The sequence below is a fragment of the Bos taurus genome, chromosome 14, assembly GCF_002263795.3.
Source record: "Bos taurus isolate L1 Dominette 01449 registration number 42190680 breed Hereford chromosome 14, ARS-UCD2.0, whole genome shotgun sequence".
Lineage (NCBI taxonomy): Eukaryota > Metazoa > Chordata > Mammalia > Artiodactyla > Bovidae > Bos > Bos taurus.
Genome location: NC_037341.1, coordinates 34,812,134 through 34,836,282, shown reverse-complemented (window position 1 = coordinate 34,836,282; position 24,149 = coordinate 34,812,134). Strand labels below are relative to the sequence as shown.

At 38.9% G+C, this 24,149-nt stretch overlaps 1 protein-coding gene across 10 annotated transcripts in view; it reads left to right on the top strand.

Annotated features, from left to right (window-relative positions):
• The window catches only part of EYA1 (EYA transcriptional coactivator and phosphatase 1), a 373,498-nt gene that overhangs the window by 323,467 nt on the left and 25,882 nt on the right, over nt 1-24,149 (top strand). For all 10 annotated transcript variants that reach the window (XM_025001849.2, XM_025001847.2, XM_025001851.2 and 7 more), the window contains one exon: nt 2,221-2,310. In XM_025001849.2, the coding sequence (XP_024857617.1) occupies nt 2,221-2,310 (90 nt within the window). The remainder of the gene's footprint in view (nt 1-2,220; nt 2,311-24,149) is intronic.

Here is a 24,149-nt window from a genome sequence, read left to right as displayed (position 1 = left end):
TTCATCCAGCCTGTCATTTCTCATGATGTACTCTGCATATAAGTTAAATAAGCAGGGTGACAATATATAGCCTTGATGTACTCATTTCCCCTTTTGGAACCAGTCTGTTGTTCCATGTCCAGTTCTAACTGTTGCTTCCTGACCTGCATACAGATTTCTCAGGAGGCAGGTCAGGTGGTCTGATATTCCCATCTCTTGAAGAATTTTCCACAGTTTATTATGAGCCACACATTCAAAGGCTTTGGCATAGTCAATAAAGCAGAAGTAGATGTTTTTCCAGAACTCTCTTGCTTTCTTGATGATCCAACCTATGTTGGCAATTTGATCTCTGGTTCCTCTACCTTTTCTAAATTTAGCTTGTACATCTGGAAGTTCATGGTTCATGTACTGTTGAAGCCTGGCTTGGAGAATTTTGAGCATTACTTTGGTTGTGTGTGAGATGAGTGCAATTGTGCGGTAGTTTGAACATTCTTTGACACTGCGTTTCTTTGGGATTGGAATGAACACTGCCCTTTCCCAGTCCTCTGGCCACAGCTGAGTTTTCCAAATTTGCTGGCATATTGAGCACAGCACTTTTACAGTATCATCTTTTAGGATCTGAAATAGCTCAACCAGAATTCCAGCACCTCCACTAGCTTTGTTCATAGTGATGCTTCCTAAGGCCCACTTGACTTCACATTCCAGGATGTCTGGCTCTAGGTGAGCGATCATACCATCATGGTCATCTGGGTCATGAAGATCTTTTTTGTATAGTTCTTCTGTGTATTCTTGCCACCTCTTCTTAATATCTTCTGCTTCTGTGAGGTCCATACCATTTCTGTCCTTTATTGAGCCCATCTTTGCATGAAATGTTCCCTTGGTATCTCTAATTTTATTGAAGAGATTTCTAGTCTTTCCTATTCTATTGTTTCCCTCTATTTCTTTGCATTGATCACTGAAGAAGGCTTTCTTATCTCTCCTTGCTATTCTTTGAAACTCTGCATTCATATAGGTATATCTTTCCCTTTCTCCTTTGCCTTTCACTTCTCTTCTTTTCTCAGGTATTTGTAAGGCCTCTGCAGACAACCATTTTGCCTTTTTGCATTTCTTTTTCTTGGGGATGGTCTTGATCCCTGCCTCCTGTACAGTGTCATGAACCTCTGTCCATAGTTCTCCAGGCACTCTGTCTTCAGATCTAATCCCTTGAATCTATTTGTCACTTCTACTGTAAAATTGTAAGGGATTTGATTTAGGTCATACCTGAATGGTGGAGTGGTTTTCCCTACTTTCTTCAATTTAAGCGTGAATTTGGCAATAAGGAGTTCATGATCTGAGCCACCATCAGCTCCTGGTCTTGTTTTTGCTGACTGTATAGAGCTTCTCCATCTTAGGCTGCAAAGAATATAATCAGTCTGATTTTGGTATTGATCATCTGGTGATGTCCATGTGTAGAGTCTTCTCCTCTGTTGTTGGAAGAGGCTGTTTGCTATGACCAGTGTGTTCTCTTGGCAAAACTCTGTCAGCCTTTGCCCTGCTTCATTTTGTACTCCAAGGACAAATTTTCCTGTTACTCCAGGTATCTCTTGATGTCCCACTTTTGCATTCCAGTCCCCTATAATGAAGAGGACATCTTTTTTGAATGTTAGTTCTAGAAGGTCTTGTAGGTCTTCATAGAACCGTTCAACTTCAGCTTCTTCAGCAGTACTGGTTGAGGCATAGACTTGGATTACTGTGGTATTGAATGGTTTGCCTTGGAAGAGAACAGAGATCATTCTGTCATTTTTGAGACTGCATCCAAGTACTGCATTTCAGACTCTTTTGTTGATTGTGAGCGCTACTCCATTTCTTCTAAGGGATTCTTGCCCACAGTAGTAAATATGAGTTATAGTGGAACATAAAAATCATGTCTTCCTGAGTCACTGATTTCCTTGCTTCTGAAACAGATGTGTGAAGGTGAATTTCCTCCACTCTATATGTCTGAGTAACCCTGGAGTTTATATTTTTTGTATTAATATAAACAGCAAGTTATTTTCTTTGTTAGGCAAAGTACCAACAACATTAGAGGCACTTTTCAAATGAAATGAGTCACTGAAGTCCAAATACAGAATAAGCCACATAATCTGACAAAGACTGGAGCGCAGGTCTGTGGCCTATTCTGATGTAAAGTCCCTCTTGATGAGACACTTTATTTCCTGTACCCTAATGTAGATATGGTCTTGACCTGTAAAATTCTTCTTTCAGGATCCACCTACTTCAGTTTCCCTTGGACTGCGAATGGAAGAAATGATTTTCAACTTGGCCGACACACATCTATTTTTTAATGATTTAGAAGTAAGTTATGATTCTTTTATATACTCATGTTGCATGTTTGGCAATGGGTGATTGGTCCTGAAATAACAGTGGAATATTATTTTTTGAACATATAATTGGAGTGATGAGGTACCGTAATTATTGAGTATATGGTAATGTGTTTTGCCTTCGTGGAATTTGTTTTGCTTTACTTTGGTTGCTGTGTTTCAGTTTGATTCTGTGGAACCATTGATATGGATTAACAGTTGATGGCAAGAATCTTTAATGTTAAACTGTGTTGATTATCAGAAATACAGATGTCTCAGTTAACAATCACTGTTGAGATGAGTTGCCTTTAGTGATCCCTGCCTGTGTTATATGTTATCCATGTCAGACTCCTATCGTATTGAGTCAGGTGCTTTTCTGTCCGGCTAGTCCAGCTGGTTGTATAACAGTTTAGTCAAGCCTCTACTCTTGGGGTTGCCAAGATTCCTTATGTCAAACTGCTGATGGTTTTATTTGTCCTTTATAGTTCGGGAGGAGATTTTTGTACAGTGGCTAGTAAAATGTGTTGTGGGCAGTGACAAACATGCCGATCTTGGTTGGAAGCATTTTTCAGAATAAAGAATATTGGTTTTCATGTCTACACTATGAGAAAATATGCCTATTTTCACTCTCTCCTTGATAGAGATAGTTGTTTATTTAAATCCTGCTATTAACCAAGCTTGTGGTAGGGCTGCCAAGAGGCATTAATCATTAGGTTGTTGTTTTGCTAGATTTTATAAATGTATGTTATTTCAGACAGGAGAAGAATCTGAAAGATTCAAATAGAACTTTTACTGATCAAAGTTAATTGGCAGCAATTGGCCTTTAAATATTTCCTGATGTTTCCCTTTTTCAAAATCAAGGAAAATGCACCTTATTTCATAGATGAGCCAAATCATTTTTAAAATGCTAGTGTGTGACAGAATTTAAATGCGGTTTGTTCAACATCTGCCCTGTATTTTGATTTCTTTTCATCTGCAATGAAACTACTCACAGACGAATTGGCAACTTCCAGTGCAATGAAATTATTTAAATGTGCTTCATTTTTCCCCCCATTCCTTTAGTGAAATATTTATTTTTACACATAGAGTAAAATGCAGATTTTTTTTTTTTTTTTTTGGCATTTAATGTGCTTGCTTTCCTTAAGGAAATTATATGTAAGGCCTTACTATTTTTAAAGTAGAAATATTCCAAGGGGAGTGACAATTTCCTAATTGCTTTAGAAAAGCTTAACAATCATACTTATTTTCAAAAGCTGTTTCTGATTTTTGGTTGTGATTCCCTTCATAAGAGAACACCAAAAATTTCTGTATTTTATTAATACATTAAAATTCCTTTCTTGAGTTTCCTTTTGTTTCCAATGATACAGACTAGATTGATATTTTGTCTTGGATTCAGCCTTGTTACTCTTACTGATGTTAATAGGTATTAATAGCATCCATCGAGAAAAGGGAACTCTCTTACACTGTTGGTGGGAATGCAAACTAGTACAGCCACTATGGAGAACAGTGTGGAGATTCCTTAAAAAACTGGAAATAGAACTGCCTTATGATCCAGCAATCCCACTGTTGGGCATACACACTGAGGAAACCAGAAGGGAAAGAGACACGTGTACCCCAGTGTTCATCGCAGCACTGTTTATAATAGCCAGGACATGGAAGCAACCTAGATGCCCATCAGCAAATGAATGGATAAGAAATTTGTGGTACATATACACAATGGAGTATTACTCAGCCATTAAAAAGAATACATTTGAATCAGTTCTAATGAGATGGATAAAACTGGAACCTATTATACAGAGTGAAGTAAGCCAGAAAGAAAAACACCAATACAGTATACTAACACATATATATGGAATTTAGAAAGATGGTAACAATAACCCTGTGTACAAGACAGCAAAAGAAACACCGATGTATAGATCAGTCCTATGGACTCTGTTGGAGAGGGAGAGGGTGGGGAGATTTGGGAGAATAGCATTGAAACATGTATAATATCATGTGTGAAAAGAGTCGCCAGTCCAGGTTCGATGCACGGTACTGGATGCTTGGGGCTGGTGCACTGGGACGACCCAGAGGGAGGGTAGGGGAGGGAGGAGGGTTCAGGATGGGGAACACAGGAATGCGGGTATACCTGTGGCGGATTCATTTCAATATTTGGCAAAACTAATACAATATTGTAAAGTTTAAAAATAAAATAAAAGTTAAAAAAAAAGAAGAAATTAGCAGTAATTTTCTATTGTTCTTAAACTCTACCTTCTTAAAAATGCCAAAGCTAGTCTGTGCAATGCCAGAACTATGTGGTGAAAAGTGAGAAGTTAGGCAAAGTAATAACTTGGTGTAATATAAGACAGAGAAGCTTCCAAACTCAGTTTGGCTGTAATAGTCAGATTTTTATTTGTTTACTAACATTATTCACACTGAACTATACAGAGAAGGTCTGAAATAAAAGTAAATATTAAAAGTCCTAGTTTAGGTTTGTGATGGGTGTAGTTTTTTCATAAGCCTAAATTTTAAAAAAGGAGAACTAAAGATCCATAAAGATACTGAAATACCAGATTTTACTCTTGAGGACTCTTTCTTATAAGTAGGAAACAGGATAAAGGACTAATTCAACCACATGTAAAAATCAATAGTGAAAAATTATTTAAGCTTGTTAACTTTACCAAAGTTGACTTTACATTATTTTACCTGAGAATAATATAAAGGTGTCAACAAAAGTATAAATGAAGGATTCACTTAGCCATTGCTCTAGATTTGTACAATGTTTAAAAAATAAATTGGTTCTTAAACTTATTTCAATCTTGCATTTTATATTTTTGTAATTCAACAAAGCTGAGAATGGTCACTGCAAATATTAGTTTCTTTCAAACTAAAGAGTGAAATTATTTCCTGGCAAAAATAAATGTATTAGTTTAATACTCTTTAGAAAACCAAAATTATCTCATCAGGCAAAAATGATGTGGTAATGCCTGATTTCACACTCCAGTTAGCAGTGCACTGTGGTAAGGGGCATTAATATTTTAATATATTTTAATTACATGTTTTTAGCTTTTGAAGATCTAGAGTACAAGTAATGTTAAGGAAATTAATAGTCTGTTGGTTAGCTTGACGTGTGATTTCTGAACTCTGATTGTTAACTGTGGCTTCATTTTCTGTTAAAATTTTAACTTTGTGCCAGCCTGTCTGTATAATTTGGCTAGTTTGCAGCTGTGACTTATAAAAGATGCTGAATAAAGAAATACACTGTGAGGAGCTTCCAGTGACAATTCTTAATGTTATCAAAATAGTTGCTTAAAATGTTTATTAGAATATTGGGAAATTTTAGATATGATTTTAAAGTAATTTACAAATATCTTCATTGTACTTTAAGGCATTAAAAAGTTACCTGTTTTTAGTTTTAAAAATCTTGTCATCTCGCTTACTGACAATTTTTAATAAAAGCAATCACAATTTAAATTTATTCTGTTGACACTTAAGGAAAAAAAAAAAAAGAGAAATCTTGGGTTTTTGAGCCATTAAAAATACTTGACATGTGAAAGAACTTGAGTGACAGAGAGACACAATTATCAAAGAAAATACTCTTCCAGCCCCCCACCCTGCCAGAGAAGGGTTTAGACTTGCGTGCACTCCTGGCTTTCCTATGTCCATGTCTAATGCCCTCTGTAGCATTTTACCAAAGGTCTCCATGTGCAATCCTATGATGCTTATTATGGAAAGTCATTTTTTATGAATGACAGTATAAAAATGGAGGATTTTTTTTTTTCCAGCTTCTTGAGTAAAGCCTGTCTCTTTCTGACTGAATGGAGAAAGAGCTCTTTCTGTTGGTTATTTGTTGAAAGGTGATGGGCCTTCCGAATATGATAACATTTCAGTTTAACCTGTGTTTTATTGGTTCTCCTACTGGATTTCTCCACAGTTACAGGAAGGTATTTGATCAAGATGGATATAAGTCTAAAGAAAAATAAGGCACAAGTTTATGTAAAATCTTCTCTTTCTGTCTGGTGTTAAGTAGTATCATCTCACTGACATTACGGTTGCCATCCTAACTGATTTTGTAAAAACATGGTAGCCTCTGAGACTCTTTCTCTCAGACTACAGAGATCAAGGTGGGGAAGCAGAAGTGTAACAGAAAGTGGGGTCTGGCCGCTTGCTGCTCAGAAGCCAATAAAGAGGCCAGGTTGGTCAAAAGGAAAGTTTGCTTTAATTTCAGTGCTGATAGCCAAGGGAAGGGTGGACACGTGTCCATAGGCCGACTTCTCTCCACTGACAATCGGGGGCAAGAACTTTTATAGGCTGAGGGAGGGGGCTACATGTAGAAACAGTCACTTTTGACAGTCTTCTTGAAACTGGTCATCGGTTGACTGATGCGCTTCATCTTGATTGTTTTAGATACAGTTAATCTTCAGTTCCAGGGTCAGTTTGTTTCCATTTCTTTGAGACCGGTTCTCAGAATTGTGGCAGCTTATGTCATGGCTACAGTCTGCTCATCAAGTGGTTAACTTCTTCCACCTGGTGGGAGTGTCAGTATCTCTAAGACAGCTTCAGTTCAGTTCAGTTCAGTCGCTCAGTCATGTCCGACTCTTTGCGACCCCATGAATCGCAGCACGCCAGGCCTCCCTGTCCATCACCAACTCCCGGAGTTCACCCAAACTCACGTCCATCTAGTCAGTGATGCCATCCAGCCATCTCATCCTCTGTCGTCCCCTTCTCCTCCTGCCCCCAATCCCTCCCAGCATCAGAGTCTTTTCCGATGAGTCAACTCTTTGCATGAGGTGGCCAAAGTACTAGAGTTTCAGCTTAGGCATCATTCCTTCCAAAGAACACCCAGGACTGATCTTTAGAATGGACTGGTTGGCTGTCCTTACAGTCCAAGGGACTCTCAAGAGTCTTCTCCAACACCACAGTTCAAAAGCATCAGTTCTTCGGCGCTCAGCTTTCTTCACAGTCCAACTCTCACATAAGACAACTTATAGGATATCTATAGCCTTTGAGAAGGAACTAAAGGTCCTTGACTATGCTGAATGAGTACGTTATTATTATTTAGTCTCCTTTGACTATTTGCCTTCATTTTTGTGCCTTCTCACTTCTCTGATTAAGTTTATTCTTTAGCTAGTTTTTCCCCAGGCAAAAAGGCAGGCAGAGGACATTGGGGGCGAGGACCGTAGGGTCTTGTTCCATTTCAGAAGGACTCCACTTCTTGTCTTCGGGGCTGTGCACACCAGGTTCTCCTAGTCAAGGGTGGAGCTGGGCTGCAGCTTTCTCCCTCACACTCCTAGTATGTTGTAGTTGAGATGGGCCAGAGGACTCTTTGGTGTTGAGCTCTGCGATGTGAATGCCACAGTCCTTTCTTGGGCCTTTGACGTGTGGACTCCTGTCCCAGGTCTGATGTTTAAAGCACTTACTCTTATAGCTCCTCGTTTTCATAATTTTTATTAAGAAAAGGCCTGGGACTAAGGTTCTGATCTGAATAGACCTGGGTTTGATAACTCAAAGACCAAGGAAGGGTACCATGGACAGCCTCTAAGTAATGCCACACTTGAAGTAAGCTGCAATACATTTTCTTATAAAGGAAAGAAATTAATTTGCCCCTTGGCTTCATTATAATTTAACCTTAGGATAAATTAGAGTAACTAGTATAAACTTGGATAACTTTAAAATTTAGGTTATTGTGTGTTAATTATTTTGATACCTTGTTAAGAAATTGATTTTTAGCTAGGAAAAGAATCCTCTTTCAAAGGAAGGAATGCCACTGCTAATTACTTTTGATCTCAAGTGAAGTGTTCTGTCCTAATGTTTGTGCTTCTAAAAGTGGAAGAGCTGTAAGCTATCTTAGAAGTTGATTTTTTTTAATAGAAAAGTATAATTCACCTAGAATTAATGGAGGAACAAAAATAGATTAAAAGATATTCTATAGAATTTTAACATTATTTTTATCTGCAGTTTGATGTTTGATTATTTTCTTATACTTTTATGTGTATTTCAAATTCTCTATAATGCATATTTATTTCTTTTGTCGTTAGGGAAGAAAACACACTATTTTTGAAAACCATAGATAATATTAAAAGACAAAATTATTTTTAACTAATAAAAAGTATTATTGCAGTGCACTAAGGAAAACCTAAAGAAATTAGCAAAGGATGTAAGCAGATAAAAGAGAAAAGCATTTGAATTTTCAGTACGCATAAAGAAAAGAAAAATGTTGTATTTCACCTTTAAGTAATCAAGAGTGAGTGTTCAGCCTATTGCCCACCAAATTAGCAAAGATTTAAAATCAGTAATATGGTCTAGAGTGCAGTGAGATGAACACTTATGTTACTGATAAGGATATAAATTAGTACAGTTTTCAGAAAGGCGGCTTGATGATAACACGTCAGAACCTTAATGTACTGATCCTTTTACTCAGTAGTTTTGCTTTTAACTTCTAAGAAAACAGTTATAGGCAGAGAATTGATAGAATAATAAACACTTACTGAACACTTGTCCTATATGATTTACATACATTATTCCACTTAATACCCTTATATTTCTAGGATAGGAGCACTGGTATTATCTCCTTTTTGTAGAGTATCCAAGAGAAGCTTAGAGTAGCTAAAACAAAACTTGTCTAAGGCCACACAGCTACTGAGTGACAGATTCTAACTCAGGTTCAGTGCTGTCTAGAAATCCACTCAACCCCACGCTGTATCTCTCACATATTAGTTTTTTTTTTTAACCAATAAAATATAGAAATATATTTTAAAATTCTAAAATAGATGAATAGTGATTAATGATACATCCTCATTGGAAATTGTTTTAAAACTGCTTATTAAATATAGGGAAAATATTCATGGTCAATTCCAAGTTTTAAAAATAGACTGTACAGTACAGTGTAGCCTTGATTTTAAAATATATGGCAAATTATCTGGAAAGGCTGCATACTGAATGAGTCCAACTATTTGACATTCTGGAAAAGGCAAAACTGTGGATCAGCTAGTTGCCAGGGAGTGGGAGTAAAGAGAGATGAATTAGGCGGAGCACAGAAGATATTCAGGGCAGTGAAAGTATTCAGTATGATTCTGCAGTGGTGGGTATAAACCCATAGACTGCTACACCAAAAGTGAACACTAGTGTAGACTGTGGACTTCAGGTGGTGACGATGTGTCAGTATAGGTTCATTGATTGTAACAAATGTACCACTCTGGTGTGAGATGTCAACAGTAGGAGACCTTATGCATGTGTGGGAGCAAGCAGTATATGGACACTGTCATTTTCTGGTCAGTTTTGCTGTAAACCTAATATGTTTTTAAAAACTAAGTTTATTAATTTTTCTTGAAGTATGGAATGTTGAAGAAATTGGAGGGAAATTTTTAAAACTACTGTTATGAAACACAAGAGACACAGGCTTGATCCCTGGGTTGGGAAGATCCGCCGGAGAAGGGAGTGGCAAGCCATGCCAGTATTCTTGCCTGGGAAATCCTGTGGACAGAGGAGCCTGGTGAGCTGTAGTCTATGGGGTCACAAAGTGAGCAGCAGCATGTGACTTTAAGTTTAAAAATAAACAGCAAAATAAATCAGACTATACTGTATGATTATGATTTTAGCACTTATGACTTATTATTATAATAACCAGAGTTAAATACATTAAAATGTTGCCAGTGTGGATGTTTTTTGGGAGGTTATAAATGCTGTTTCTCTGTGATGCTCCAAAACTGAGACACTTCATTTACTAGCTAATATATATTTATTAATTGTTAGGTATCAAACACAGTTGTAGACGCTGAGGATGCAGCAATGATTAAATCAAGGTTACTGTCCTCATGGATTGTGCACTCCGGAGGGCAAGTAGAAAATAACACATTTATTGTAAATAAAATAGATTCAGGTAGAGATATGTATAGGAAGAAAATCAGAAGAGTAATTGGATAAGGGATGTTGCAGATTGGGATATCTTTAGCTGAGATGTTTGGGAAGAGGTGTCTTTAAAGAGAGGACATTTGTAAAGAAACCAGGAAGGTGGGAAGAAGCACCTGGAGCAGCAGGAAGGCATTCTGGAAGGGGAATGACCTGTACAAAGGCCCTGAGGTGGGAATGCATTTTGCTTCTTCAAGAAATAAACAAGGTCATCCATGTGGTTGGAGCAGAGTGAATGGGGGAAAGTTACAGGATCCAGATCATAAAGGGCTTTGTAGATTGTAGTAAAGAAAGTTGGATTTATTTCTAATTGCATTGGGAAGCCATTGGAGAGTTTTTAGCATGAATATGATAGACTAGTGTTTACACTTTTAAATGACTGGTCTGCTTATCATATAAGGAACTAGAATCATTGAGACCAGTTAAGAGACAGTTGCTTTGGGCTGAGACTGTAGCCACTCCAGACATGATGAAAAGTTGTAAGACTGACATATAATTTGGGGAAAGCCCTGGCAGGATCTGCTAATAGACAAGATGTGGGAGGAGAGAGCAAGTAGAGTTAAGGATGGGCACTAGCTGTTGACCTGAGTATCTAGATGGATGGTCACCTTACCTGAGATGAGGAAGAGTGGGTTTGGAGTAGTAAGACAGGGGAAAGAGCTGTCCTCAGCTCTTCTGAAATGAGCAGATTAAGTTTGAAATACCTATTCAACATCCAGATCAAGAGGTTATAAACATTTAGGTTTGGATCTCAGAGGAGAAAACCAAATGTGAAGGTGTAGTTATGGGAGTCATAAAGGCATAAGATGATATATCATCTCAAAGGGGAAAGAGTAAGAGAGTGTAGGATTGGGCATTAGACACTCAGACAATTAGAAATAGGACCAAGAAAGAAGAACTTGCAAGAGAAAGTGGTAAGGAGTGTTCAGTGAGGTAGGTGGAAAAGTACGAGGCATCACAGAGACCTGGAGAGTAGAATTTCAGGAATGAGGGGTATTCACTACTGTGTCAAGTGACTGTTGGATCTGCCCAGAATGTTGGTTGGTAATGATTGTGATAAGCACCATTTCATTAAGCAGAACACGTAAGCCTAATGGAAGTGGGTTGAAAATAAAAGAGTTGAGGAAGTGAAAACAGGAAAGATTGATTGGAGTTTCCACAATGACAAGATGCAAAAAGTTGGGCTGTAGGTAGAGGATCATAGGATCATGGTGTGGGGAGGTTAGTTAAAACAGAAGATATTTTAGACGTGTTTGAGTGCCAGTTGGAATGATCCAATAGAAATAATAAATTATGTGGAAAGGAGAGGAAGCAGCGGAAAGAGTCAAGTCCTTGGGTAGCAAGGGGGATAGGATTCAGAACACCAGTGACAGAGCTGGATTTCAGTAAGAAGGAAGGAAGAGTCGCCAGGTACAGATACTGGAAGACGAGGCTGTTCTCATTGTGAAAATACCTCCCTTGTATCTCGTGATTTTCTGTCTATCCCTTTCTATCCTCCCCCATAAGTCCCTTGATGGCAGGGACTATGACTCGTCCACTGGAAGCTTAAGCACCAGATTTGGTAGATAGAAGGCTCTCCTACGTCTTTTTAATTTTTTTCCAAAATTTTGAAAGTAATAGTCTACAGTGAGCACTACTTTTAATAATTTGCAGACATTAACTTTTTAAAAGTAAATGTCTAATCACAAATCCTAAAAATAATTGAAATTGTCCAAGAGATTAAATTTTGATATTATTCTTTTTGTAAGTCATATTTTCAAAATGTGGCAGAACACAATGGAGGTGCAGGAGGTATGATATAAAATGATATTCAGTGTGGTTCCAGTTTAAGTTTTTTTTAAATGTATATACATGCAAAAGAAGATAAAATATTTTTCACATTAAAAATGTTACCAAAAGTAAATAATTTCTACAATAAAGGATTTATCTCTGGATAGTGGGCTTCCTTGATGGCTCAAGTCAGTAAAGAATCTGCCTGCAATGCAGAAGACCTGGGTTTGATCCCTGGATCAGGAAGATCCCCTGGAGAAGGAAATGGCAACCCACTCCAGTATGCTCACCTGGAGAATTGCATGTACAGAGGAACCTGACAGGCTACCGTCTATGAGCTCGCAAGAGTCAGGCACAACTTAGCAACTAAGCCACCACCAGTGGGCATAACACTACCATAAACTAAGCTATAAATTCTCTTCATATTTTTCTTTTCTGTAGTTACTATTTCTTGTAATTAGAAAATTGTTGAATAATTATAATCAACTATTCCAACTTGACTCAAAAAAATATTCCTACATTTATGTAGTGTGTTATCTTACAACTCTGGGCTTCCCTGATGGCTCAGATGGTAAAGAATCGCCTGCAGTGCTGGACATCTGGGTTTGATCCTTGGGTCAGGAAGATCCCCTGAAGAAGGGCATGGCAACCCACTCCAGTATTCTTGCCTGGAGGAGAGGAGCCTGGCAGGTTGCAGTCCATGGGGTCGCAGAGAGTTGGACATGACTGAGCAACTAAGTGTAGCGCACAGCACATCTTACGATTCTAGGGTACTGGAGGTTGAACTCAAGTATTCATTCATTTTTGAGGGACCCTTTTGTGCCTCAATTTCTTGTCTTTAAAATTGGATAATGATAGTATCCTAGGGTCAGTATGAAGATTCAGTACATAAATACCTATTTAAATTTTTTTTTCTTGACCAGACCATGCAACATGTGGTGTCTCAGTTCCCCATCCACGGATCGAACACATGCCCCCTGCAGTGGAATGGAAGTGCAGAGTCTTAACCACTCGACCACTAGGGAGGTCCCCTTCAAACACCTGTTAGGTGCATAGAACTAGCTCTGACACACAGGAGGCACTAAGGAAGTCCAATCTGCTGTTCTTTCCTGAGTATCTTTGATGCAAAAATTGGAGAGTAGGGCCATGGAGAAAGAAGAGGGGGTGACTGAGGGAATAGTTAGGGAATGAAAATTTTGAAATAATAAGTGGTTTGCTGCCAAAATTCCCATGTAGAATTCCAACAGAAATCACACTGGAAAAACAACAGAAATTCTGCTGGTGTTCAGTTTGCAAATGCAGATGGTTCCAGGCGCATCACAGTGCACTCCTTTTCTTCTTTCCTCCTTTACGTTGTTCCCCCACCCCCAGTTCCAAGAGGGAAGGTTTCTTTGGGGCAGTTAAAGAGCTCTTGTGTCTGGCTCCCCTCACCCTGTGCTGGCCCTTCATAGAAAACAAGGGTGCTGGCTTCTTGTCCAAAAGAAGTGTGTTTCTTGGGTTGTGCTGATTGCCTTTTCTTGTTCTCTTCTTGCCTCATGTTTTGAAGGCTGACTTGTGGACCTTGCCAGTGGTATCTTTGTCATAGAGCAGAGCCTTGCCGTGTGCAGAGTGACGTAGAGGGAGAAGCTGGCTAAAGGGAAACTCTCCTCACATCAGTACAGAGCATTGACCTTGACCTCTATCAACACTGGAAACTCAGTCTTATCTCCAGGGTACACATGTAGGCGATTGAAATGAAGTGATTTTTGCCCAAAGCCACTTGGTGGTGGTGGTGGTGGTGGTTCACTCACTCAGTCGTGTCTGACTCTGCGACCCCATGCACTGCAGCACACCAGCCTTACCTGTCCTTCACTATCTCCCGGCGCTTGCTCAAACTCATGTCCATTGAGTCGATAATGCCATCCAACCCTCTCATCCTCTGTTGCCCCCTTCTCCTCCTGCCCTCAATCTTTTCCAGCATCAGAGTCTTTTCCAATGAATCGGCTCTTCACATCTTGATTAGATAATAGTAAAGCTAAGATGGGAAAAGGAATTTCCTACCTCAGTATCATTGCACAAACCTCTCTAGCCATGTCCCATAACGTGGAAATTTCTCTGCAGCAACGTAAAGGAAATAGTGGCATGATGATGCTGTCACACGCCATTGTCATATAGCAGATCCCATTAACAGAACATGTTTTCTCTAATGTATTATTTGTTTGCTTTGTTTATATGTTGTACTCTACTATTAGTAGTTGCTCAAGCAACCTAAAATCTGTTTTGAAAAGGTTTGGAGGTAGGTGGGTAAATAGATTGCTTGATTGTTAGATGACAGACAGACGGATGTATTGGTAAATTCCTATTGTTGAATAGACAAAAATATTATTTTACCTGCCTCTATCTACATTGCAGCTTCCCTGGTGACTCAGATGGGTAAGGAATCTGCCTGCAATGCAGGAGACCCAGGTTTGACCCCTGGGTTGGGAAGAGCCCCTGGAGAAGGGAATGGCAACCCACTCCAGTATTCTTGCCTGGAGAATCCTGTGGACAGAGAAGCCTGGCGGGCTACAGTCCTTGGGATCACAAAGAGTTGGAGACAACTGAGCAACTAACACACATCCACATGTGACAGAGAAAAAGTGCTGTACATTTACTCATGCTTACTCCATCCTGGACACTGTGCTAGGCATTGAGGAGAAGAGATGAAATATATTCACTGCCCTCAGGAGTCAGGATGGGAGGTGGAGACAGAAAAGTAAGGGAACGGTTATATCACAGTAAATCTCCACAGTGATGGAAACATGTAATGATGTCAGCAGAGTCCAAAACCAAGATCAGCAACCCAGCCTGTGGGAGGAGTGACGAGACTAAAAGGCAGGAGATATGACTTCCACATGATGTATGTGACCTTTGGTGTGAGAGAGCACGGCATTTAGGAACAGTTTGAGTAGATCTAAAGTGTTGGCTCAGGTGGTAAAGAATCCTGCCTGGAATTCAGGAGCCCGGGGTTCAATCCCTGGGTTGGGAAGATCCCCTGGAGAAGGAAATGGCAACCTGCTCCAGTCTTCTTGCCTGAAGAATTCCATGGACAGAGGTGCGTGGTGGGCTACAGTCCATGGGGGTGCAAACAGTCTCACACAACTGAGCAGCGAACACACACACACACACACACACACACACACTGACACTGACACTGACACTGACACTGCATGCCAAGCAGTTGGGAGGTAAGCGGGCAGAGAGGAGCCAGATTACGAGAGGCTTTGTTAACTCTGCTAAGGAAGTGCCATATCATATGAATGCCTAGGGTAATCATGAACGAATGTTTATCTTTGCTATGGAGATGAATTGCATCGTGAAGTCAGGGGTATCAATAATCTAGAGGAGAAATCACCAGGGCTTGTTTGTGGGAACAGAGTATGGGGGCAAATGGAGAAGCTCTTAAGAAAACAGTCTGGAGAGGATGTGGGAGTGGATTTGATGTACTGGGTTGGGAGACCAGAATCTTAGTTCAGGCTTGAACAGTAAGGTAGAGATGGAAAACCCAGGACAGTGAGCTGGCTCTAAAAGGAAGATGCTAAGTACAGTTTTTTTGAGTTGTTGAATTTGAAGTGTGTTCTGGACATCAGACAGACTCCAGCAAATGTAGTAAATGCAGGTCTGAAGCTCAACAGAGAGAAGCAAGTTTGAAGTCATCACTCGTGAAATTGGTTAGGATTCCAAGAAGAACATATTGAGTGAAAAAGAAACATCTCAGAGCAGGGGTCTCTTTGTGAGATTTCTATTTGGCAACACAGAATCTCAACATACATTGATAACATATGTAAAACAAAAGTGGATGTTCTAACAAACTGGTAATTGACCTGCCTGTGAAGCTATCTTCCTAGTTTTACCAAAGTCTCTTTTTTATTATTTTTTATTGTGGTATAATTGATGTATAAGAATATGTAAGTTTCAGGTGTATAACATACTGATTCACACTTTTAAAGGTTATATTCCATTTATCGTTATTTAAAATACTGGTTTTATTTCCTGGAAAATAGAATAAAATAAAACACTGGCTTCATTCTGTGGATGAAGCAACTACTAGGCAGCGTGGTCTGAGGAAACGGTGAACACTTCTTTGAAATTCAGGCCCCAGTTCAGGCCTCACCTGAACAATGAATGCATGAGCTTCACCCATCCACCCTGGTGAGCATCAGAGATGGTTCCGAGGTGCAGTACCGTTAGGAGAGAATATCTGGAGCCCCAGTCAGTGCCTGGCACCTGGTGGGCCTCAGCATGTAAAGCGCCTTTTCCTGCTTGCCGAACAGACATGCCACTTCGGCTGGTAATTCACGTAATTGGCTGAGGGCTGTCAGTTTATTTAAAAATCCTGAGAAATTGACCTGTTGGTGTCACCTATGACAGACTTTTTGTTTAGATTCTTCATTTTGACAGGTGCCCAGTAATCTTCAGTCTGGGAGATTTTACTCACTTACCTTCATAGGAAGTTTTCTTAGTAGAGAAAAAAGAAGTCTTCTTTTCTTTTTCTTTTTTTTTTTTAAATTGACGAGTGCAAGAGAAAGCCTGTAACTTCAACTTCCCCCAAATGTGCTTAAGTTGTGGTCCCTGGAGTCTTCTCCCATTTCGGGGCAGTTACAATAGAGCCTCTTTCTGGGCTCAGCCAGTCCAGTATGCTAACAGCATTTCTAAGGAAAGGCTTTTCAGTCCCAGATTCTTCTTGCTACTAATTGTGTGCTACTCCTTTGTAAGGCAGGTAGAGGACCAGGGCAGACAGAGAGGATGCTGTTTTTTGATCAACATTATCTGGTGATTTTGTTTGCCTCTTGGAAAAACAATCAACTAAGAAGTATCTTCTGGTATTGTGTTTTGTCAAGAAGTTAAAGGGACATCTTAGGTCCAAGATATCATCCCTTTTAATTGGTGGAAACTGTTGTTTTAAACACACATTCATGTAGTCCTCCTGGATTTGCAGATAAAAAATTTCTACTAAACAAAAAATAAGTAGCTTGGAACATTCATAGTTGAAAGGTAGTATTTAGCATGTTTGTAATAAGAACATGTAGAAGTGTGGTGAAATAATACTTTCTCTTTGCAAAGTAGAAATTATAATCTTTGCTTTCTTCAAAATATAGGGGAAATGACTTGCATTCTAAATGCCAAAAATGAAAGATTCACTCTGCTTTCAATCACATACCTATTCAAATTGTTGTAAGCAGAAGTCATATCCCATAACTGGTCAAGGCCTTAAGGAAATTGACAAAAGCTTTCCCAAAATCCAAGAGAAAATGTAAAACTTTATATTAGAGTTAAGAAACAACTGAATTTTGTAAAGCTTTTTAGGGGTGATAGTAAACAAGATGCAGATATCCGTCTGTGTTCTCAAAGTGTTTAAAATCACGTAAGCTCAGAGTAAGGACTCAGAAAGATGAGAGTGACATTGAAACTGCCGCACAGGATTAACAGGAATCGACAGAGCTGCATGGAGTAAACTTTAGAGAAGAATGTTCTAAGCAGAAGGGATATAGAACAAGGATCAGAGATGTGAGTGAAGAAAAATGTCAAGTAAGGAAAGTATAATATAGTCTAAGGAGATAACTGAATGTCACGAATCTAAGTTTGTTCATCAACCTGGTCATTCACTTAAACATTTATCAAGTGATTACTGTTTTGTGCACAAAGATGCTTAAATATTAATTATCTTTAATAATAAATTATTCTTTTAGATGCTTAAAATAGAATTGTAAGGAAGATTGACAGCCATTGCCCTACTTATTAACAGTTTAAAAAAATGCTATCAGCATTTTAAAACAGTTTGAAGAACTCTCAGCCATTGCTTGGTTAAGAGAAATATGAGACATGTATAATTGTGGAATCAGATCAGATCAGTCGCTCAGTCGTGTCTGACTCTTTGCGACCCCATGAATTGCAGCACGCCAGGCCTCCCTGTCCATCACCAACTCCTGGAGTTCACTGAGACTCACGTCCGATAATATAGATGATTAATTGATAGAAAATGATATATATTCCATATTGCTGAGTGGAAGAGAAAGTAGCTACAAAACAGGTACCTGGTTTTACCTGCTTTTTTGGTATGTGCTCTGTGCTCCAGTCTTTTAGTCTTGTCCAACTCTTTGTGACTCTATGGACTGTAGCCCGCCAGGCTCCTCTGTCCATGGAATTTTCCAGAGAAGAATAGTGGAGCAGTTACCATTTTGTACTCCAGGGGATCTTCCTGACCCAGGGATCAAACGTCTGCCTGTTGGATCTGCATTGGCAGGTGGATTTTTTACCCCTAGCACCACCTGGGAAGCACTTTTTTTTGCCGGGGGCGGGGGGCGGGGGGGAGGTTATATATCACCTATCAAAATTTAAGCTCTATGAAAAACATGAGGAAGGCTGAGTGAGTGAGTGAGTGAGTGAGTAGGACCAGGAAGAATGATGGAAGAATTTATCAGTGCTTACTTCTGAGGGATGGAATTGAAGTTTATTTCCTTTATATATTTTTCTGTTTTTCATGAATGCTGTACATGAGTATGTATCATTTTGCAATCAAACAAGATAATAAATATATTTTCCTAAAACTACTAACTCTTTAACACTGCAATGACAAAACGTAAAAATGTTAGCAATTAATTTTCAGTTGGGTTGACCCATTCTTTCATATTAAATTCTCTCAGATAATCTGGAAGGTTTCCTTAAGTATCACCCATGTGCTTGGTACACGTAGAAAAGGAATAGGCAGAAATAAGGTCCAACTTAGAAAAAAGAGAGAAAAAGACCCATAAAAAGTTCTCTCTTCCTTCCAAGAATTTACTACCTGCTGGGATACACAGAAGTGATCTCTGTAAGCCTTCATTTCCTTATCCATCAAATGTAGAGTTTAAGGGAGGGTTGGAAATAACATGGGCTTCCCTGGTAGCTCAGCTGGTAAAGAATCTGCCTGCAGTGCAAGAGACCCTGGTTCAATTCCTGAGTTGGGACAATCCCCAGGAGAAGGGATAGGCTTGCAGTATAGGGGCCAGACACATAGTAGCTCTTAATGATTGTTGCTTCTGTTATTCAGTGAGCTCCAGAGCATACGTCAGCGCTGACAAAGAAAAGGAACCTTGCCTTGACAGGTGAGAGAGGCGAGACAAGGCATTCCAGCAAGCAATAGACACAAGCGTTATCTAGTGAAAGAGGGACGTGGAGACCAGGCTGAGACTGGCCTGCCAGGAGCATGTGACCCCTCCGGATGGGCTGTGAAGGAGAGACAGACATGGCATTGGATGGGCAAGGTTAAGGCTCAGTAGAAAAGCCCTTGAATGCCCATTTGCATTGGCATATATTTAGTGTTTCTAATTTAATTTTTCCTAAGCATCTATTAGGGCTTCCCAGGCGGCGCTGGTGGTAAAGAACCCACCTGCCAATGCAGGAGACTTCAGAGACACAAGTTTAATCCCTGGGTTGGGAAGATCTCCTGGAGGAGGACATGGCAACTTACTCCAGTATTGTTGCCTGGAGGATACCATGAACAGAGGAGCCTGGTGAGCTATAGTCCATAGGGTCACAAAGAGTCGGACACAACTGCAGCCACTCAGCACACATGCAAGCATCTATTGATCACCTTCTGGTTAAAAGTCAGATACAGAAACAGAAGTGAAGTGTATTACCTGCCGCCAAGAAGCTAACCCTCCACAGTGGAAACTGTATTTCAGGGTGGGAGGGTGGACAAAACCTACTCTGAGAGAACTGTATCTGACGGTGATTTGATGCACAGGCTGGATTGAAAGGAAAAGGGCTAGAAGCATGGTGAATCCCATGTTCCATTCTCATAGCTTTGTTAGAATTCTAGTTCCTTCCCTGAGAGAAAATTCTAGTGGCACTCACTTTTGTACCCTCTCTCTCCAGCCCTCCCCATGTTTATGAAGCCATTCTGGCTATATCTGCATTTCATTTATTTTTGTGTGCTTAGTGCCTGGTATAGGTGATCAGTCATTATTAGTTGAGTACATAACAAAATGAAAGAATACAGAATGTGTGTCCTGTAATATATAACATAGACTATATTAATGCTATATAATACTTTTCTGAATAATATACAAACAACCAAAAGATATTCTTTGTGGCTTGAAATGTTTAATCATAGGAAAAGGGGGTGGTTTTATAGGAAGTGAGACTGTGAGTATGAACAAAATTTTTCCTTAGTTTTTAGCCCCCAACTCCTTTTCCCTCTGCTATTGACACGCATTGGTTTGGGGCACACTAGATCCCCCTGCACCCCCATGCTGGAGGAAATTTACCAGATAAGACAGTTCACACAAAAGTAATGGAGCTTGTCATTTACCCTTACCGGAAGTCTTTGTCTTATAAAGGAAGATTGAAAAGGGAAGATTTCAAGGGGTGGAATTTCAGACCCCCTGATACTTAGAAGAGAGAGCTTTTTGAGTAAGACAGTGCCTCCTGAGAGGTCCTCACTCCCCACATGAGGGGCTGACAGTGAGGGAAGGTGATGATGGAATCTTCCTTCAGCTCATGGGGAACCTATTTTTTTAAGTGCCTGTGTCCGGTTCTGCCAACTTGTCTCTCGGGAGTCAGCAATAAATATATGGCAGAGGAAATCAGCGTGGAAGATTTTTATTCACTTATGAACTGAGGGTGTTATTCTGAGCTACACATTCTTTGATACAAAATTGAGTCTCTTTTACCAGTATAAAGTCATCTCGCTGTATATGTTAACTAAAGTTGACAAATTGGTCTCTTTTAAACTTTCAAATTTTACTTCCCACCCCTGCAAAAAAAGAGTCACTTAAAAAACCAGTTGCATTGAAATACGCCTTTAAAGATTATAGACAAATGGCTTGAAGGTCAATGAAAATGAATCAATAGACATGGAATGATAATAAACCAGAACTTCTGTTTGTTGCAAACACTGAATTTTAGAGTGAAATATTGTTTCAGAGATTAAAAAAAAAAAAGAGCTCTCTTAAAATATGACCAGCTTAATATTATAGCTTTAGTTCATTGGTTTATGTATGATCAAAACAGAAATAGTCCATGTAAAGAAACTTCTAGTTAAATGCTTGGTGAATGAATTAGTATGTGATTGATTTTCTTCAAATGGCAGTGACAGTTAAAAGAAAGTGATTGCAGGAAAGGATAAAAGGTTTCCTGGTTTGAGTATGTTTCCGTGCTTCTGGCAGCAAGTTTGCAATAAAAAGAATGATTTTTATGAGAATGTGATTATTCACAGCAAGACTAGAGTTGGTGTCACTATGAAAAATTCTTCTTTGGTAGATACTCTCAGCAGGAATAATAGATCTAAAAGAAAGGCAACAGGAATTACAAAGAACACTGTGGCCAATGACAAATTATGTTTGCAAAATGATGGGCAAACCCATTGAAAACTGAGAAATCAGTTCAGCAGTAAATCAAAGGCTTATTCTTAAGAGTAGTCCTGACAGTCAAAAGAATGACATTTATATTAGACATGTGCTGAGTTTTCTTTTTTTCAAGGCTCTGAATTATTATTTTGTACATTGTCAGCCTTTACTGTTTTATCTTACTACTTGACTTTAAATTACATGATACAATTAAAAATATGATATTTTAACAAAAAACTATGTAATACAATTTGACATATTATGAAACACTGATGCACTACCCTATTTTGTATTTGAAGGTATATAACATAACATGTGGGCAAACTCCGGAAATGGTGATGGACAGGGAGGCCTGGCGTGCTGCGATTCATGGGGTCGCAAAGAGTCGGACACGACTGAGCGACTGAACTGAACTGAACATTTTCACTGATTTCTCTGCAGATTTGTAAAATGCCATATCTTCTTATGTTAGCTGAACTATAAATGAAGCTATTACATTTGGGCCAAAGCTTTCTGTGTATAGTATCATGCGGTAAGGGTACAGAATGCACTGAAATGTATTTTGTGCTATTGCACAAAACATAATCAGTAAAAGATGGATCTTATAGCATTAAATTATTAGGCATTCACCATATACCTTTTCACTTGGTGCTTTTTATTCACTGTATTTTTGAAATTTACTGTATTTTTTTAAAGAAAGGAAAATTATGTGTTGATATCATTTGATCAAATGTAATAACATGCCATAATTATCAATTAAATGAATCCATTACTTTTAGAGACACAATGTTGAACAATTTCAGATAAGCCCTTTTCATTTTAAAAACTTATTTTCAGTTCTGTCTGGCTTTGATTAGTAAGCCTTCTTTTCCTCACCGTAAGGTGGAGGGTGTGAATAAAGACAAATATATTTAATATGACCATGTGGTAAAGAAGGTATTCATGGTTAGAAAGAAGGAACTCCAAGCAGAGTGAAACTGACATATTTATTAACACGGTACCACTTGCTAAGAAGAAACCAGCTTCATGCAATTCCTTTGGGATTCTTGGAGAAGTGTGCTGTGGTGGTATTATCATGCCATCTCACTTTTAATGAGCACATTTTTAAAGGAATTAATACTATAAGAAAATATTACAAATTTGAAAACATGTTCTCATCTTCTCTTTAATTCTTTAATAAGCTTGATAGCCCTATAATTTTTATTTAGTGATCTTAAATATTTAGTATAACCTTGTACATATATGAAAACATAGCATAAGCACTTTATCTTCTGCTTTAACATGCCATCTTCACATACTTTTCAGTAAAGATTTTATCCTCTAAATGTTTTATGAATATTCAGCTAAACAGAATGAGATTGAAATAGCTAATGTCTTGCCTTTGCTGAAACTGCTGTAATTCAAGTCTTGGGTTTCAAATACAGGTATTAGAGATATTCTAGAAAAATATCTCTTTTGTTTAGATAATCCCTACAGGATATTGTAACTTTAAATGCATTAAAATATTGTTTCTGTAAGTAAGAAACAATAATTAAAAACAGCATAGGTCTCTACAAGTTGCATCTTATTACCAGATCTCAAAAATTGATGTTAAAATTCCTCTTACCTAGTTTGAGATTTGAAATTGTTTTTATTTTTTTTTCCCTATCGGCTTCTATATTTGTGTCATCCTGTTCCTATCAAAACAGAACAGAATATTGACTTATTAACACGTGTTGGCACTGATGCTGTGCTGAGTAGATAGTTTTAAAGTGGGAATGTAAAGATAAATTTGTCCAGCTGTATTTTAATTCCTTAACTTGTGTTCCCCAAACTGTCTAACAGAATGAGGCAGATTTCAAAAACTCCCTTTTTTCTTCATCTCCTGTGCTGTAGCCATGGGTAATCTGCAACCTTTTCTTCTGCAAGGAAGCATTGTGTGGGAAAGCAAGGGCGATCCACAGGTCACGAGGTGCACCCCAGACAGACATGACAGGTCCTGCTGCTGAGAGCCAGAGTAACAGAGCTGCGGCCCCCACATCCTCCTTTCCAGGTGGCCCGTGCCACAGGCATGCCACCAGTCCACAGTGACAGGCACAGGGGCACAGCAGTGCTGTGACTTTTCGTTGCATCCATTTGAAAGTGTAGTGCGGGTCTGGACACAGCTTTAGGAAGCACGCTACAAGCACATGACTTAGACTTACTGTTTAGATTAGTGAGTCTAAATACACAGCGCGCTAATTGAACAGCCTCTTTTATGCAGAGCAAAATATCCCAGTAAAATCCAGGTTTCTGCAAATTTACTAGCGGACAGAATTTCTTTCTTTCCTGTTTTAAGCAAAGTATATCATTGATTTATAGTGTTGTGTTAGTTTCAGGTGTACATCAAAGTGATTCAGTTATACATATATTTTTTTCAGATTCTCTTCCATTATAGGTTGTTGCAAGATATTGAATACAGTTCCCTGTGCTATGCCATACAGACAGAATTTCTTTACCACAGAGCTCAAGGAGCTGAATCTAATTGTCAGTGAATTAGGAGCAGGACTCTTCACATCTTTGCCATCAATTAGTTTGCTTCTGGACCACCCCTCCCCCCTCCATAGAACTTCCAAGTCACAGAAAATCTCTAGGGTTGACCCATCTTACCTTATTTTTCCAACAAAATTATGCAGCTATCTAGGCAGTCGGGAGTTATTTCCAAAAGCCGCATGGAAATCACTCCCTTAAAAACCTGTCACTCAAATACTGGTCACCCTGTAATGCCATCTGTACAATTTGGATTTTTGATTAGAAAGAGGGTAGTGTGAGCAGAGCCACAGGGAGAATCTTTTGTTTTTTCTTTTAATTT